At 50.1% G+C, this 18,747-nt stretch overlaps 2 protein-coding genes and 1 long non-coding RNA gene across 3 annotated transcripts; 2 read left to right on the top strand and 1 right to left on the bottom strand.

Moving 5' to 3' along the window:
* Positions 1 to 1,233: 1,233 nt before the first annotated feature.
* OXT (oxytocin/neurophysin I prepropeptide) lies at positions 1,234 to 2,132 on the top strand. Its single transcript, NM_176855.1, has 3 exons — positions 1,234 to 1,386; positions 1,696 to 1,897; positions 1,988 to 2,132. The coding sequence occupies exons 1-3, from the start codon at positions 1,267 to 1,269 to the stop codon at positions 2,041 to 2,043; spliced, it is 378 nt and encodes a 125-aa protein (NP_789825.1). The 5' UTR covers positions 1,234 to 1,266; the 3' UTR covers positions 2,044 to 2,132.
* Positions 2,133 to 10,324: 8,192 nt separating this feature from the next.
* LOC132346921 (uncharacterized) lies at positions 10,325 to 18,445 on the top strand. The gene is made up of 2 exons (XR_009496927.1): positions 10,325 to 10,641; positions 17,971 to 18,445. It is a non-coding gene; the product is annotated as an uncharacterized lncRNA (long non-coding RNA).
* Positions 11,744 to 13,763, bottom strand: AVP (arginine vasopressin). The gene is given in 3 exon segments (NM_176854.2): positions 11,744 to 11,983; positions 12,161 to 12,362; positions 13,596 to 13,763. Coding segments are annotated over 3 exon segments (501 nt in total). The 5' UTR covers positions 13,716 to 13,763; the 3' UTR covers positions 11,744 to 11,804.
* Positions 18,446 to 18,747: the final 302 nt, after the last annotated feature.

The following is an 18,747-nucleotide window of genomic DNA, read 5'->3' as shown; positions in this document are numbered from 1 at the left end:
AGACAGAGAGAGAATTCCATGCAGGCCTCAGTTGACCCCACAAGGATGTCCTAAGCTGAAATAATCCTTCAGAGTTGTCCAGCATTGGGCCAAAATGGACCAGTCATTGAATACGGGCCACCAGAGAATGGTGTGACCATGACCTTAGATGAGGCAGCTATCTGTAGCTGAGGCAGGCCTTGGATGGGCTATCAGCCAAAGGCTATCTGCTGACCACTCTCCCAGAAGCTGGGTGGCAAGTCCCTTCTTGAAGGGGGATCCATGCTGAGCACCTCCTTGTTCATGGCAGCAATGACCAACACTCCTCAGAGGTAGTCTCTCTTTCTTTTAATTATTTTCATTTTAAGATACTGTATATTAAAAATGCAAAACAATCAAACAAAAGACATGAAATTACAAAAGAAACCAGCTATATTTATGATCAGGTATCAAAATATTAAAACGTTTGAGATACAGTCACAAATGTGCTGCTTTATTTAGATAACAAGATTTAGTGGCAGGTCCGTCCAATAATCCATAATTTCACAGTGATAATGAGCCTGATGTTTAGAGACATTTGCAATAGCTGTTGTAATGGGATAGGAGGATATCAGCCATTTCAATTTGTGACGAAGTCACAGGTATTGCGAATTCCACTGTGGTTTGTTGCCTACCTTATAGCTGAAGGAAAGGCTTGATTTCAGTTAGAAATGAGAGAAAATAAAATCTTTTCATATCCAAGTGCCTGCTGGATGTTGGTGTGGGGAGCCGGGCTGGGGTTCCAGGAAATCAGATTTCAGGAAGAGAACTTGCTTGCAGAGGGGAGCTAGGGAGTGTATGTGGTTGGCCAAGAGGGCAGATGGGGAAGTTCTGAACGAATCTCTTCTCTCCTGGAGGGCCCGAGTGTTCATCCTGACCCCTCACCCCAAGGGATTGAGAGTGGGCTCCATAGTCCTCGGTTGGGCCGCAGCCCCCATACTCCCTGTCCCACCCTAGGACCTAGGCCACCGCTTAGGCTCCCTGCCCAGAGCTGCTTGCTTCCCCCAAGCAGCACTCGCTATCATCTCCCGGACCATTAGCCATTAGCCGACATAACCTTGACCCGGCACAGCCTCTGCAAATGAGGGGGCGCGCCGGGGGCGCAGGGCCTGACCCGCAGCGGCGCGCTGTGACCAGTCATGCGGCTGCCCTCTTAGACACCGTTCCGCCCACGCGGCCGCCGGGCTTAAAAGGCCAGACCCGAGAGACGGCCGCAGTCCCCGGCCCGGAGACCAGCGCGTCTGCACCATGGCAGGTTCCAGCCTCGCCTGCTGCCTGCTCGGCCTCCTGGCGTTGACCTCCGCCTGCTACATTCAGAACTGCCCCCTGGGCGGCAAACGCGCGGTGCTGGACCTCGACGTGCGCACGGTGAGAGCCCCGCCCTCGACCCGTGGCTCTCCGGGCTGCCCGGCCCGCTGCCACAGGGTCGCCCCCGCCGCCCCCTTTCCCGCGCTGACCGCGTACCGGCCCCACCTAGCCTGGGAATCGAGGGAGCGGAGGAGCTTTTGACTGCCCTCCTTCGACCGCTTTTGAGCCCAAAGAGAGAGCCAGGGAGACCCGCCACCTCCCGCGCTCCTCCGGCCGCCCTCGCCCGCCCGGCTCAGCCCCCCGCCCCACAGGGTCTCCCTCCCCGGCCGCTCCCCTCCCGCCCCCGGCTCATCCCTTCCCTCCCACCAGTGTCTCCCCTGCGGCCCCGGGGGCAAAGGCCGCTGCTTCGGGCCCAGCATCTGCTGCGGGGACGAGCTGGGCTGCTTCGTGGGCACGGCCGAGGCGCTGCGCTGCCAAGAGGAGAACTACCTGCCGTCGCCCTGCCAGTCCGGCCAGAAGCCCTGCGGGAGCGGGGGCCGCTGCGCCGCCGCCGGCATCTGCTGCAGCCCGGGTGAGTCGGGCAGGGGTCGAGACGGGACCGGGGCTCCAGGACCAGGCGGGCTGGGCCAGGGCGGCCCTGACTCGGCGTCTCTCTGTGCAGACGGCTGCCACGAGGACCCCGCCTGCGACCCTGAGGCCGCCTTCTCCCAGCACTGAGACCGGCCGGCCCCCGATACCGTCGGAGCGCAGCCCTCACTCCCTCTGTAATCATCCCCAGGAATTATGACAATGAAATAAAGCCGGTTTTTTCCCCCTCCAACAAGCCTCGCATCTGAGTGTCAGAACGGGGAGGGGAGGGCTTTGGGGGAATCGAAGATCCTCGGCTCTCGGCGCTTCAAACGGAATTAGAGCCGCGGTCCAGGGTGCCATCCTATAGGGGTGGATGGAGAAAGGGGTTGGGGGTACTACACAGCGGGCTCCCAGGGAGATGGAAACAGCCCCCAGTTTCCAACTCCAAACAGGCTGGACATGGGCGGAACCTGGTGGCTCAGACGGTAAAGAGTTTGCCCGCAATGCGGGAGACCCGAGTTCGATCCCTGGGTTGGGAAGATACCCTAGCGAAGAAGTGGCAACCCACTCCAGTATTCTTGCTTGGAAAATCCCATAGACGAAGGAGCCTGGCTGGCTACAGTCCATGGGGTCGCAAAGCGTCGGACACGACTCAGCGACTTCACTTTCTTTCACTTTCTGAGGTCTAAAGGAAGAGTTGGGCAGACAACGACAAGGGTCTGACAGGGGACCAGAGGAAGGGCTGGCGGTCAGTCAGGGAGAGTGAGATTTCTTGACATCTGGATGCAGGCTTGAGCTACACTAGAAGGCTAGCCGGGGGCGGGGGCGGGGGCGGGGCGAAGGTGGGGGAGGCGGGGGCGGGGCGAAGGTGGGGGAGGAGCTTGGCGGGGGGGCAGCTGAAGGGCTTTCCGGTTTCAAGGAGCTGGCCTCTCAGGCCATAGGAGGCAGCCGGTACTCTCAGAAGGGGTGGTGGTCAAGAGGGGCTGGGCTGGAAGACCCTGGGTCCCCAGTGTTGTGAGGAAGCCAGGCGCCCTGCTCCTGCCTGTGCAGTAAAGGACTGTGACAGCACTGGGGACCCTGCACGACAGGGGTTCCTGAGAGCCCGTAGCCTCAGAAATGACCACAAAAGCAGAAGACATGAACAGAGAGATGCTTGCATCCTGTGCTTTCCATCTGTTCCTGGACTGAAGACCATTTTGGAGAATTTGTAAAAGCCTAACCTCTCTCCCCCAGAAAGTGTCTCCCCTTCACTTACTCGTGCTGTGGGACCAACGATTTCAGAAGGTGCACACCCACTCCAAATAAAACAGAAGCCTGTCTCACTCTGTTCAGTTCCGTTCCGTTCCATTCAGTAGTTCAGTCATGTCCTACTCTTTGCAACCCCATGGACTGCAACATGCCAGGCTTCCCTGTCCATCACCAACTCCCAGAACTTGCTCAAACTCATGTCTATCAAACCGGTGAGGCCATCTCATCCTCTGTCGTCCCCTTCTCCTCCCGCCTTCAATCTTTCCCAGCATCAGGGTCTTTTATTTCAAATCCTAGCAGTAATACAGAGAAAAGGAAAGTAATTTAGTACAAAATAACATTATTTTAATATGTAGCTAAACAGATCAGGCTATACTGGGTGACACACACAATAAGGTCATCTCATGGTTATGCCTTCTTATAACAAATGCAGTAAAAAGAGATTGGAACCCATTCTCTACAAGACATTCAGGAAAATAAGACGGCTGAAGCACCATGAAAATCAGTATTCTCTTTTGTACCTTAAAAAAAGATGGACTCAAATATCAATGAATCACTCACACAGAATGTATTCATGGGACACCTGGGGAAATTTGAACAGTGCCTGAATATTTGATAATAATATATTTTATTGAATTTGGGCTTGGGGCCTGCATGTGTGTGATAATAGTCTATAGTCATATCTTAAAGAAAAGTCCCTCTCTGGAAGCAACCTAAATCTCTATCAACAGAGGAATGGATAAAGAAGATATGATACATATATGCAATGGAATATTACTCAGCTATAAAAAAAATAATGAAATTGTGTCATTCGCAGCAACATGGACGGACCTAGAGATTGTCATACTGAGTGAAGTAAGTCAGACAGAGAAAAACAAATGTTGTATCACATCACTTATGTGTGGAATCTAGAAAAATGATACAGATGAATATATTTGCAAGCAGAAATAGAGACAGAGACATAGATAACAAATGTATGGACACCAAAGGGAAAATGGGGGGGAATGAATTAGGAGATCGGGATTGACATATGTACACTATTATGTATAAAATAGATAATTAATGAGAGCCTACTGTATGGCACAGGGAACTCTACTCAGTGCTCTGTGGTGACCTAAATGGGAAGGAAATCCAAAAAGAAAGGGCTATATGTATATATACCTAAAGAATAGCTGACTTACTTTGCTGTACAGCTGAAACTAACACTACATTGTAAAGCTACTATACTCCAATAGAATTAATTTTAAAAATAAACAACTTTTTAAAAAACTCTCTTATTTGAGATGTACACTGGAACATTTATAGATAACGTGGGATGTCTGCTGGGGTGACTTGGGAGTGGGAGGAGGGGGCAGACGTAGAGATGAGAAAAGGATCTTGTGCTGAAACTGTGAGAGTGAGGAGGGGAGTGGTACCCCATGGGTCTTTATTTAGTGGCTATACTTTTTTGTATATTTGAAATTTCTCTTAATAAAAACTAAAAAACAAAAAGATTGTGGTAGAGGTAAATGTTCTGATACTAAGAGATACCCCAAATTTACTCTGTTTAAAAGAAATGTGAATTAGTATCTATACATGATTAAATAATACTCATTTGTAAAATAAAAATGCATATGTGTGCATGCCAGAATTCTGTGGGCAACCTCAGCGATGAGCTCTTCACAGCTGTGAGAAGCATTAGGACAGAACATTCCAGTCTGAAAAATACAATCATCACTGAGCATTCATTGCTGTGATTCATTTTTATGTCACACTGTACTATTCAGCTCCTCCAGCACAACACTGAAGGACAGCAATCTCAGTCTTCAGTAGGATCTATGTGGAAAATAAGTTTGCCCTATTTCCATACCTACTAAATTTAGTGTAGTGTAGATTTTAAACTAAACTTTTACTGTGTGGATCACAACAAACTGTGGAAAATTCTTCAAGAGGTGGGAATATCAGACCACCTTACCTACCTCCTGAAAAATCTATATGCAGGTCAAGAAGCAAGAGTTAGAACCAGACATGGAACAACAGACTGGTTCCAAGTTGGGAAAGGAGTACATCAAGGCTCTATATTGCCACCCTGCTTATTTAACTTATATGTAGAACACATCATGCAAAATGCTGGGGAGGATGAAGTACAAGCTGGAATCAAGATTACCCGGAAAATTATCAATAACCTCAAATACGCAGATAACACCACCCTTATGGCAAAAAGAAAAAAAGAACTAAAGAGCCTCTTGATGAAATTGAAAGAGGAGAGTGAAAAAGTTGGCTTAAACCTCAACATTCAAAAAACTAAGACCATGGCATCTGGTCCCATCACTTCATGGCAAATAGAAGGGAAACAATGGAAATAGTGACAGACTTTATTTTCTTGGGCTCCAAAGTCACTGCAGATGGTGACTGCAGCCATGAAATTAAAAGACAGTTGCTCCTTGAAAGAAAAGCTATGACCAACCTAGACAACATATTAAAAAGCAAAGACATTACTTTGCTGACAAAGGTCCATCTAGTCAAAGCTATGGTTTTTCCAGTAGTCATGTATAGATGTGAGAGTTGGACTATAAAGAAAGCTGAGCGCCAAAGAATTGATGCTTTTGAACTGTGGTGTTGGAGAAGACTCTTCAGAGTCCCTTGGACTGCAAGGAGATCCAACCAGTCCATCCTAAAGGAAATTAGCCCTGACTATTCACTGGAAGGACTGATGCTGAAGCTGAAACTCCAATATTTTGGCCACCTGATGTGAAGAACTGATTCATTGGAAAAAACCCTGATGCTGGGAAAGATTGAAGGTGGAAGAAGAAGGGGATGACAGAGGATGAGATGGTTGGATGGCATCACCAACTCGATGGACATGAGTTTGAGCAAGTTCTGGGAGTTGGTGATGGACTGGGAAGCCTGGCATGTTGCAGTCCATAGGGTCACAAAGAGTCGGATATGACTGACTGAACTGACTGAACTGAGTTTTTAAATCTGGAATGGTTTGAAATTATACCAGAAGTTTTTCCAGCATCATAAAAGATGATTATCCATGGGGCAAAGGTCAGAAATATTTTCTCCCTTTCCCAATATTTTCTTCCATATAGAGAGCTCTCCCTGAGGTAACACTCCTCCCAGAGAGCAGCTGATCTGGGGAGGGGGAGGGCGAGAGGATAGGAGCAGACATAATCCCACCCCTTCCTCTCCAGTCCCTCTTGGGATGAGGGTGCCCTGCCAGGAAGCAGGCTGTCACAGTGCAAACGCAGGAACTCTTGGAGTGGGAGGAAAGGGTTGTGAAGGTCCAGCTCCTTGTGTCCTGGGTGGTAAACAGCTCTGTTATTCAGTTCTATGAAGCCGCCTTGCCAGCAGATGGAAGTTGCATTCTCTAGGATCAGTTTTATCAATAATAAAGGTAGTCTTCAGGGCTCCAAATGTCACATTCTTTTGTTTCATTTTTTAATTGTTTCAGAATTCAGGAGTTAAGGTAAAGCTAGGCTGTTATAGCAAAGACATCAAAGGGGTAAGGAGATGTTAGGGACTTAGAGAAGGTCGCTGTTTAATTACATCTGTCATATCAGTCCTCAGTGAGAATTCCTGGCTCTGTTCCACTTCATCATTTAGGGACTTGGGTTTCTTCTGTCATATAGTTATGTCATCCCCAGGCCTCATCTTTGTCTGCGTGTCTGAGACCAGTATCCTGTGGATTCCACTGGGTGGGAAGGGAAAGGAGTGTGGAGCAGGCTCACACTGTCTTAAGACCCCCAAGTTCACTATTCTTTTTACTCATGCTTTATTGACAAGGGCTTCCCTGGCGGCATTAGTGGTGAAGAGCCTCTCTGCCAATGCAGGATACATAAGAGATGCCGGTTTGATCCCTGGGTCAGGAAGATCCCCTGGAGGAGGAAATGGCAACCCACTCCAGTATTCTTGCCTGGAGAATCTCATGGACGAGGAGCCTGGTGGGCTACAGTCCATGGGGTCACAAAGAGTCAGACATAACTGAATGACTTAGGACATACACACCAGTGATTAAGACTCCACACTTTCACTGCCAGAGTTCAATCCCTGGTGGAGGAATGAAGATCCTGCAAACCATGTGGCCAAAAAAAATTTAAACAGATAGAGCTGGAACAAGTGAATATCCAGACGCAAAAAATGAACTTCAACTCATGACTTGCACCCTATATAAAAATTAAATCCAAATGGACCATAGTTAAAATTCTAATCTGTTTAAAACTTATAAAGTTTTGACGATTACAGGAGAGGTACTATAAATATTCACATACAGCTTTTTGTGTGAATATAGATATTTATTTCACTTGGACCACTGCCTGTTAATGGGACAGCTGGGTTAGTGGTAATAATAACTTTATGAGAAACCATAGAACAGTTTTCAGGAGTAGATGAATGATTTTGCATCCACATCAACAAACAATATGTGAAGGTTACCATTGTTCCATATCCTTGTCAACACCTGATATTGGCAGCCCCCTGTTTTTTTAACCATTGAAATGGATATATCACTATGGCTTTAATTTGCATTTCACTAATGATTTTACTTGTGTTTATTTGTCATCTGTATATCTTATGTGGTGAATATCTCTTTAAATCTTTCACCCATTTAAAAAATTGAATCATTTTCTTATTATTGAGTTTTGAGAAAGAGGTCTTTATATATTCTGGGTATAAGTCTTTTATAAGCTATGTTACTTGTAAATCATTTCTTCCAGTCTGTGGCTTGCCTTTTCATTCTCTTCACAGTGTCCTTTAAAGAGAAGTTGTTGCCTGCTGTCTATAGTCCAATCTCCCTCTGCCACTGTCTCTGTCATAGAAACACTAGATGACAGGGAGGGATCACATGGATAATCCATCTTAACTAACTTCATTTCCACATGCACAGAATCTTTTCCCATGTAATAGCATTTCATGAGTTGAAAGTAGACTTACGATAACTTTAGGGCAGTTCTCACTTTAACAAAGTATGAAAGGAACTTCAGAATGTTCTATTTTCATATAAGTTTAGTTCAGTCGCTCAGTCGTGTCTGACTCTTTGCAGCCCCATGGACTGCAGCACGCCAGGCTTTTCATATGAAGTTTAAAAACCTGTCCTGTTCCGGTCCTGTGTACTTGATCAGGGTAAAGTTTCATCCTTGCAGCTGCACTTCTCCGTGCTCCCCAGTCCTGTGGCAGGGTCCCTTTGCCTCTCATACCCCCTTAGACATTTGTTTTCATGGTTAGCTGTCTTTCCCCCAATCTGGCTGGAGGATTGTGACATTGGAATGGAAATGGGGCTGGGTGTCAGTGCACTTTTTCCCTGTCCAGGAGTACTTCCTCTGGGGGTGTGGCAAGCTCAAGTCAGATCTGGACATTCTAAGAGGTAGATTTTCCAGATCTGACGTAACTCCTGCGACTGAAGCTAACGCATGCTCATCGTGTCTTGTCTTCCAAGGATGCAGTTACCACATGTATGAAAGACAAACTTTAGAATTTCTACAAAGGAATATGGCTACATGGTCATGGATAAGGTATGCATATTTCTGACACAAATTTTTTAGTGACATTCAATAATACAGTCATCAATATTCTTAAAGCAGATGTCTATTCTTTGAAACTTAAAAAAAATATATTTAGTGGGCAAAATTTTTCTAGTTGTACTCAACTTGTAATTCTGCTATAAAAACATCATATATTTTCTTAAAGATGATGCAAGGACTTTCCTGGTGGCACAGTGGATAAGAATTCACCTGCCAATGCAGGGGACACGGGTTCGACTCCTGGTCTGGGGAGATTCCACATGTGGCGCCACAACTCCTGAGCCTGAGTCCAGAGCCTGTGCTCCACAGCAAGAGAAGCCTCCACAGCGAGAAGCCAGTGCGCCGCAAAGGAGAAAGCCCTCACTTGCCGCAACCAGAGAAAGCCCAAGCAGAGGAATGAAGACCCAGCACGGCCGAAAACAAGTAAATAATTAAAAAAAAATCATGATGTGATGCATCAGGAACAAAAAATAAAGAGCAGAAGTTTTTAATTTTGGTGAATTCCAAACATATCACATTTCTTCTTCTCTGGCTCTTGTGGAGTCAGAGTGTCAAGAGTGTTTTACATAACTTGAGGTCATAAAGAATTTCTCCTGTATTTTCTTCAAGAAGTTTTACAATTTTAGATTCATTGAGGTCTACGATCCATTTTTTAATTGAAGTATAGTTGATTTACAATGTTGTGTTAATTTCTGGTATACAGCAGAGTAGTTCAGTTTTACATATATATGAATATATATATATTTCAGATTCTTTTTCACTGTGGCTTATTACAAGATATTGAACATAGTTTCCTATGCAGCAGTAGGTCCTTGTTGTTTATCTGTTTTGTATATAGTAGTATGTATATTTTAATCCAAAACTCTTAGTCTATCCCCCCCTTCCCCTTTGGTAACCATAAGTTTGTTTTCTATGTCTGTGAGTCTGTTTCTCTTTTGTAAATAAATTCATTTGTATCAGTTTTTTAGATTCTACATATTCAATATCATATGATATTTGTCTGATTTACTTCATCTAGAAGGATAATCTTTAATTCCATTCATGTTGCTGCAAATGGCATTATTTCTTTCTTTCTTATGGCTGAGTAACAGTCCGTGTGTGTGTGTGTGTGTGTATGTGTGTGTATATCACATCTTCTTTATCCATGCATCTGTTGATGGACACTTAGGTTGCTTCCACATCTTGGCTACTGTGAATAGCACTGCTATGAACACTGGGGTGCATGTATCGTTTCAAATTAGAGGTTTTGTCTTTTCTGGATCCATGCCCAGAAGTGGGATTGCTGGATCACATGGCAACTCTATTTTTAGTTTTTTTAGGGAATTTCCATACTGTTCTCCATAGTGGCTACACCAATTTACATTTCCACCAACAGTGTAGGAAGGTTCCTTTTTCTCCACACTCTCTCCAGCATTTATTATCTGTAGACTTTTTGGTGATGTCCATTCTGATTGGCATGAGGTGATACCTCACTGTAGTTTTGATCTGTGTTTTTCTAATAATTAGCAATGTTGAGCATATGATCCATTTTTAAAACACCAGCTTGCCTCTTCCCATCTCCCTCTGCCTGGAAAAATTACTAAATTCCTATTAAGTCTGGTCCAGGTCTGGGAAGACCTAAATACTGGCCCTGAGTGCACCACACTAGGGCAGAGGGGTGAGGCCATGGCAGGGAGAGAAGCCGGAGTGTGCCCTGCCCCAGCCAGACTTAATCATGCTGGACCCTGAGGTGGGTCAGGGTGACGGCAGAGCTAGGGCTCTAAGAGCAGAAGAGAGCCTGGGGCTGACAGGACTGTGTCACTAGGCTCTGCCCCGAGGCAGGGGCTCGGGGTCAGGGCTCAGAAAGAATTCTCTTTGCCTGTGCTCTCTCGGTGGCCTCCAAGTCTCAGAAGATTCCAGAGCAGATGCAGCCCCTTGAGGTCCCAAGACATGGAGCAAGAAATCCCAAGATGAGGATGCAAAGAAGAGAGAGCGGAGAAAGAGAGAAGGATGGGAGGTAACAAAGGCAAGAGGGGCGAGAAGAGGCTTGGAAGGGATATAGCGGGGAAAGGAGAGAAGCAAGAGGCAGGAGAGGGCCAAAGAGCTGGGGTGGGGGCAGGGGAAAGAGAGGAGTGAGGCGAGGGGGGATAGAGGGTTGAATGGGATAGAGGGGACAAAGGATTGAGGGACATAGAAGAGCATCTGTCAAATGCTAGCAGACATCTGCCCTGAAGCTGCATAGGCCAGGCTGGAAGGTCCTAATGTGAGCGTGTGTGTGTGTGTGTGTGTGTGTGTGTGTGTGTGTACACGTGCCTGTGTGTGGTCCAGTCGGCTCTGTTTCTCTGCGTGTGTCTGTGCTTCTGAATGTGAATCTCAGATCCGTATCTATGACTGTGGTCAAGGATCATGGGGCACGTACCTAATGATTTTTTTTCTTGATTGCGAGTGTGTGTTGGAGGAGGCAGGGGGTTGGTGTGGCTGTATGGGGGCGGGGAATGTACCCAGGGTTTCTGTAGGCTCCGTCTCTCACCCTGGCTGAGTGGCCTGAATGGGGGTACTTAGTCTCCTCCTGGACAGACAGTACCTGGCCCTCCTCTCTGCTGGATCTGGGGTGACAACGTCCCCCACACTCGGGCACATAAAACACAGTCTCGGATGAGAAAGTCTGGGAATTCCTGGAGCTGTTTTTGCCTCAGTCTCCTGGGATGTAAAAAGAGTCAGGAACTCCTGGTCACCCTTGGCTCATCCCTTTGCCCCTCTCTCATTCTTCTCTCTGTGACTCTCAACGTCTCTCTCCACCGTTCTGCTATCCCGCTCTCTCTTGCTATCTTGCCCACCACTGTCTTTCCCCTCTCTCTGTTTTTATTTCCATCCTATTGCCAGAGCCCCAGCCCAGCCCCTTCCGCGGCCACTCCCAGGCGGCGGCCTCCCTCTCCGCGCTCCCCAGGTCTCCCAGGCCGTTGTTCTATCTAGAATCATGCTGGCCCAAGATCGCTTCCCCCAGCATCTGTCCCTTTTCTGGGGGTGGATCTGCGCGCGACTTCGGGTCCAGGAACTGATCCCCCGCCCTCCCTTCGTCTCCCCTCTCCACCCCCAGAGGCAGAGACGCACACTAGCAGTGCCTTTAAAACGTTTATTTTTCGTGCTGCGAGGGCAGGGGTGGGGAGGGGGGGGCGCGCCTCAGTAGACGCCGGGCTGGGCGGGCTCCGCGGGCTCCGGCGCCCCCGCCAGCTGCACCAGCCGCAGCAACAAGGCCCCGCTCGGCCCGTCCAGCAGGGTCGCGTTGCTCCGGTCGTTGGCGCGAACGCGGCGGGGGAAGCCGATACCTTCCCGGCACTCGGGCTCGGTCACGCAGCTCTCTGCGGGGAGCACGGGCTGAGCGCGCAGCTGGCGGGCGCGTCTCGGGGACCGGGCCCCGCTTCCCACCCCCTCCAGACCCGGACCCAGATCAACCCGGCCCCCGCCCCGCCCCGGCCCCGGCCCCGCCCCCTCCTCGCCCCCCTCCCCGCCCCCGCCCCACCGCCCGGGCCGCGCACCATCGTTGCAGCAGATGCCGGCGGCGGCGCAGCGGCCCCCGCTCCCGCAGGGCTTCTGGCCGGACTGGCAGGGCGACGGCAGGTAGTTCTCCTCTTGGCAGCGCAGCGCCTCGGCCGTGCCCACGAAGCAGCCCAGCTCGTCCCCGCAGCAGATGCTGGGCCCGAAGCAGCGGCCTTTGCCCCCGGGGCCGCAGGGGAGACACTGTTGGGAGGGAAGGGATGAGCCGGGGGCGGGAGGGGAGCGGCCGGGGAGGGAGACCCTGTGGGGCGGGGGGCTGAGCCGGGCGGGCGAGGGCGGCCGGAGGAGCGCGGGAGGTGGCGGGTCTCCCTGGCTCTCTTTGGGCCCAAAATTGGTCGAAGGAGAGCAGTCAAAAAAAAGCTTCTCCGCTCCCTCGGTTTTCAGATGTTTGAGGAACAGCTGTCAGTCACACCCTTCAGCGTCCTCCCGCTTTGTCAAAGGGAACCCTCATGCGCTATTTGGGGGAGAATTTCCCCCTCAGCTCTGGGGCCTCCTGGTGTCCACCCTTCTCTCAGCTGCCCACTACCCTCCCCTTGAAGCAGACCTTCCTTCTGCCCTCCCTCCCCCGCCCCTCCTTATCCTGTTCTGTCCCCTCTCTGCCCTTGCCCTGCCCCTCAAGCCAGTGGGTCTCACTGGGACCTTGACTTCTGCTAGTCCGTCTAAGGACTGACCCTGAGTGGCAAGGATCTGAGCCCTAGAGGAGGGTATGAGGCACCTAGGTGACTCCAGCTTCCAAAGCTGCCGAGCAGAGGAAGGGCCGTCAGTGGGGGCTGCCCACCTTCCCAAAAGTTTGTTCAGCAGCTCAAAACTGGCCACTTTTGACCATGGCAGAATTGAGCACGGTGATTGGGTTTCCTTTAGTGCTGCTGAAGATGGATTAAGAGGGACTCATTGGACATGCAGCATGAAAGAATTGGGCTAGGTACCCAGAAGAACTTCTTTACAGGATGCTTGAGTGGCACCTGTCACTCGGGCAAGCTCAGGGCAATGGCCAGCTTCGGGGCCGGGGTGAATGCTGGGGCCCATGGCTAGGAGAAGCTGGACGCTGATCGGGGAAGGCTTAGAGTGCTGGGAGGACAGAGCCTCTGAAGCTCCAGCTGGTCCTAGAGGAGAGGCCCCATGGGCACAGAGAAGGCCTTGCCCATTCTCCCTGCTGCAGCTCCAAGCCCAGGAACTAGGGAAACCTCTTGCCAGCATCCCTTCTCTGGTAGGGACAATGTTCCGGAAGTCCTGCAACCTGTCCTAGCCTGCCTGACAGCCTGGTCCCCTTTGGCCATGCCAAGCCTCCCTTCTTCTGCTGGGCACTTCCCCTAAAGCCTGCCTCTCCCACGACTTCCCTTGCTAGCCCCTGCACGGTGGTGCCGTCCCTGGGCCTCTGCCCCTTCCCTGCAGCTCTGAGAGCGGTCATGGTCATACCTGTCTCAGCTCCAGGTCGGACATGGCCCTCTTGCCGCCCCTTGGGCAGTTCTGGAAGTAGCAAGCAGAGGTGAAGGCCAGCAGGCTGAGGAAGCAGGCGGGCAGTGTGGCGTCGGGCATCCTGGCACGGGTGGGCACAGTGCGCAGTGCTGCTCTGTGGACTGTGCTGCGATGTCTTCGCTGGCTGCCTATTTATGTCTGCAGGTGTTCCCTCTGAAGTGACGTGGCCGCCACCCCCTCCCCAGTGGCTCCCCAGGAGCCCGTGGCCTCCAGGTCCCCAGGCGTCAGCAGTGATTCAGGCATCTGGGGACGCACGTGGACCTGTGCAGGGGACGGTGGGGGAGGGATGCTGGCCTCCAGGCTGTCATAGGCAGCGGTGTGGCTGCGGTGTGACAGGAGCTGCTGCGGCTATGATTGCGGCTCTCTAGACTTGGGGAGGTGGACAGACGGGGAATGAGGGGGGGTCACCTGGAAACTGTCTCCAAGCTTTCTGGTGTCCAGAAGAGGCTGAGGGTCAACAGGCCCTGTCCCCTGACACAGACCCCAGAGAAGGGGGCAAGGGGACCCAGGGGCTGCTGGTAAGGAGTAAGTCAGGCCCCAGCCCAGGAGTGGTGGGCAGGGGACAGTCGGTATGCAGGACCCCATCTGGGGGATTAGTCCCGTGAGAGGACAAGTGACCAAGAATGGCACACACCCTCGGTGGTGCTGACAGAGGCCATTGTACCAGCTGCCCTAGAAGAGGAAATGCTGCCCGCAGCCCTGTGTCATGGAGGCAAGGGAGCAACATGGAATCAGGGGCCCTTCTACTTGGTGGGTGGGGAAGTTTCCTGGAGGGACTGGGGACCCTGGGGACAGCTTCTTGGCATATCCCCACCACTCCCCTTCCAGGCAGCAGTAGAGTGAGTGTCTACAGGAAAAGAAGAAATCCTGACCCAGCAAAGTTCAAAGGTCGGGGGAGAAACTGACAGCCAGCACCCCAATTCCTACCCTGACCAGTACCCTGATTTGTGGGGACTAGGGCAGATACCAGCTCAGGCCTGGGGCCTCAAGGGGATTTGGGGGAGGGGCAAAGCCACAGCCAAAGGGGCCCAGCCTGAGAAAGCAGCCTTTGGTTTATGACCCCAGGCTGGTGGGCTTCAGGGATGGAAGTCTCCCTCTCTGGGCCACCTAAGTGGCTCTCTGATCCTTGGACCTAAGCTAGCCACCCTGTACCTCTCAGGTTCTGCACAGCCCCTGGCTCACCCCCCACCCCCAGACTCTTGGCCTCTTCTCCAAGGTGCCGGCGGGAAGCTCCAGCTGCCTCCTGCCCACCAAGCGCAGTATGGGGTCCCAGGTCCCAAGGATGGGGAGCCGTGAGGACATTGGAGCCCAGCAGCCTGTTGGAATCTGGCCTCTGTTGCTCGAAACATCATGACTAGGGTGGATCACTTGACTTCTCTGAGCCTCATTTTCCTCCAGGGTGAAGTAGGGAAAATACTTGCAGCCACATCACCAAGTTGTCATGAGGACTAAGATAATGTACTATATGAGAGCTTTGGAAAAGTGCCTGTACCATTGTGAAGTTAATTAATTGTAGTATTGTAGTATTATTAATGCCATGCTGCTGCTGCTGCTAAGTCACTTCAGTCGTGTCCGACTCTGTGCGACCCCACAGTCGGCAGCCCACCAGGCTCCCCCGTCCCTGGGATTCTCCAGGCAAAAACACTGGAGTGGGTTGCCATTTCCTTCTCCAATGCATGAAAGTGAAAAGGGAAAGTGAAGTTGCTCAGTCGTGTCCTACTGTTCGCAACCCCATGGACTACAGCCTACCAGGCTCCTCTGTCCATGGGATTTTCCAGGCAAGAGTACTGGAGTGGGGTGCCATTGCCTTCTCCAATTAATGCCATATTACTATTAATAAGACCTTAAGAGATTTTTCCAGAGAGAGTACCTTCTTGAGTTAACCCAGGATGAACCTTTTCATTCCACTCATGGCCAAAAAATAAACTTGGTCTGGTCACTGCTCTCCTGAGTCTCTGGGCTGTGGGGCAGACCCAGGAGAAAGTCAGAGGCCTGGCTTAGTCCAGCTGTGTGGCCTTGGTCCAGCACTTACCCTCTCTGCACTTTAGGTCTGAGTTACCAACTGAAAACTGAAGGGGCTACAGGAAATAAAGGGCTCAGGCTCTGGTACAAGTTGTGTGCTAACCAGCCATGTCTACCTGGATCATCGAAGACTTGCCTCCCACACTAGGGCCCCTTAAAGACCCCAAACCCCACCTCCAACAGATACCAGAGGGCCTGCTTCTCCCAGTACCACCTTCTTGGAATCCACACTGGCTGGGAAAGTCTCAGTGGTTGGGACTGGTTGCATTACCAATATAACACCTCCCAGGTCCTGTGGACCTTTGGGACACTCCCACCCCTTCTTCACTTTCCTTATATGTTCCCTTTCCAAAAGTACTTCTTCACATATTTTCCACCCTTACATCTCCTACACCTTAGCTCATGATCTTGATTCAATGTCACTTAGAGAGAATTTAGCTCTTTCACCTGTCCTTCCGTACCCCAACTCACAACAGGTACCCTCCCATTCACCATTTTCTTGATATAATAATGTCATAGCTTTTTGTTCCTTCGAGTTAATGATCACCTTTGCTTTTCATTGTCATCCATCTGCCATTTTTATTCAGAAGTCAACATTTCCTCTTCAACTCCCTCCAGTCAGGCTTCTGCCCAAACCAACCCCAGAAACTCCTATTATCAATGTCATAAAGTACCTCTGTATTACCAAATTTGGTGTCACATCCATGTCCTCATTTTACATTATCCCCTAGTAGCATTCAACATGGTTGAGCAGTTGTCCTTTCTTTGGCCATGCCTCCTGGCTTGCAGAACCTTAATTCTTCAACCGGGGATTGAACCCAGGCCCCAGCAGTGAAGTTGCTGATTCCTAACCACTGGACTGCCAGGGATTTCAAATTTGCACTTGTCCTTTTTAAATATAGGCTTTAAAAATCTACCACACTGGATGTTCTTTCTGTCTCCTTTTCTGGCTCTACCTCTTTGACCTTGACTTCTAAATATTGGAGAATTCCAGGACTCAGTCTTATGTCTCTTCTCTTCTTTTGTTAGGTGATTGCTTCTAACCCCATAGTTTTTTAATACTTCCTACAAACTAATGATTCTCAAATCCATACCTCCATCCTGGGCCTCTCCCCCAAGTGCCCAGTGACATCTACCCTTGGATATTCAATAAGCCTTTCCAACTTAACGTGGACAGACTCAACTCCTGAGTCTTAGTTTCTCGCCTGCTCTCTCCCAGGGTTCTCCTGCTCTGCAATCACACCAGCATCCAGCCAACTGGTCCTCCCAGAACCTGGGACTCACCCTGATCCAGTGCTTTCCCTCACTCTTTGTTAGTCCTACCTCTAAAATCTATCATTTCAAACTATCTGCTTCTTTCCACCCCTGCTTGGGAATTTCAGAGCTTGCTGTTTCATAAACGGTTTGCCTACTGTCACCCATCCTAGGGTTCACTGGTTGCTTTAAAGTGTCACCTCCCAAGAGGAGCCTTCCCTGAGCACCCACCTGGAGCATCCCTCACACCTACCTCAGTTACTTTCTAACCTGGGTCTATGTTGACGGGTTTAATAGCACCTACTACAATTTGCAGTTTATGTTTGTCTATGTATTATTTATTATTTTTTGTATATATGGCTGTGCCCCCTCTAGAATGAAAGCCCACTCCTGGTACAGTACTTGCCACACAGTGGGTTTTCAATAAATTACTAAAAGAAGGAAAGGCTCTCCAGGGAATTACTCTGTGCGTTTGAGTGAGTCACACCTGTTCTCAAGGTTGCTTGATGTACTGACCCCATGTCTTATCTCACTGAGGTCTTTTTTTTTATTTCTTTACCTATTTTTGACTGTGCTGGGTCTTTGTTGCTGTGCATGGGCTGTCTCTAGCTGGGGCGAGCGGGGGCTGCTCTCTAGCTGCGGTGTGTGGGCTTACTGAGGTGGCTTCTCTTGTTGCAAAGCATGGGCTGTAGGGCAGGGGTGCTCAGTAGTTGTGGCACACGGGCTTAGCTGCCCCACGGCACATAGAGTCTTCCCCGAGCAGGGATGAAACCCATGTCTCTTTCATTGGCAGGTGGATTCCTAACCACTGAACTACCAGGGAAGTCCTGTCTGAGGTCTTAGGTGACTCAGATCTGAAGATGCTATAAGACGTTAGAATTGTCTGAAATCTTTATGTAACAAAGAGTTGCAAACCTCCAGATTAAACCTGAAATCTCAGAATGTTCTTAAAGTACCTCCTTACCCTGAGACCATCTTTTCTGAGAACAGGTAACAATTAACTACTCCCCACTCTTGTTTCTTATTCCTCTTTTCTCAGGGTCAACCTAGTGCTGTACTCCAATGACATCTCTGCCACCCTCGGAAGGGGGTGGCCTCATTCGCAAACAGGTCTGCTAGCATCTCACCTCCTTCCTATCAGTCTGGGTCAAGGACTCTTGGCAGTGTGGTCACACAAGTGCTCTGTGAGCTGTGCAGAGGACCGGAAGCCAGCAAACACTGTAGGAGCCCAAGAACCAGGACTGAATCGACTCCAAGAGGGTGTGCTGAGCAGCGGTGACAAACAGGGAAAATGCTGGGCCTTGGTATGAAACTGCCTTGGGTCTGCACTAGGAGTAAGCTGGAAAAGAGGCTTTCACTTCTTCATCAGACAGGAGGGAACTGAATGTGAATGTTTATCAGATCTCTAAGGGGGTTACATTAAGCTTAAAAGAAATCAGAAATGAGAGGACATCATAAAAAGGCTTACTTGCAAAAATAACCTAAATAAAAAGCAACATAACCTCGGAAAATTATTTTTGACAGACTTTTTCTATCTTAAAAGCCTGTACAATGGTCAAGTGAGTGGATTCCCTTCTGGGGTCTGTGGGCTCCAGCTCCAGGGCCCACGAGGCCGGCCTGGCGCCCCGCTGGGCACAGTGGCTGCTGCTCTGGGGCAACCAAAGTGGCCCCCTTGGGTCGGCTGGGGAGGAGCCAGAGGACCACACGCCCTTCCCCGACGCAGCCAGACGAGTGACCAGGAAGGCTGCGGGCCGAGATGAGCAGAAGCGCAGTCAGGAAGCTTTGTGGGCCGAGGGGACCCGATGGGGTCGAGCGC

The sequence above is a fragment of the Bos taurus genome, chromosome 13 (assembly GCF_002263795.3).
Source record: "Bos taurus isolate L1 Dominette 01449 registration number 42190680 breed Hereford chromosome 13, ARS-UCD2.0, whole genome shotgun sequence".
Classification (NCBI taxonomy): Eukaryota; Metazoa; Chordata; class Mammalia; order Artiodactyla; family Bovidae; genus Bos; species Bos taurus.
Note: the sequence above shows the minus strand (reverse complement) of the source record. Positions and strands in the feature narration are given on the sequence as shown.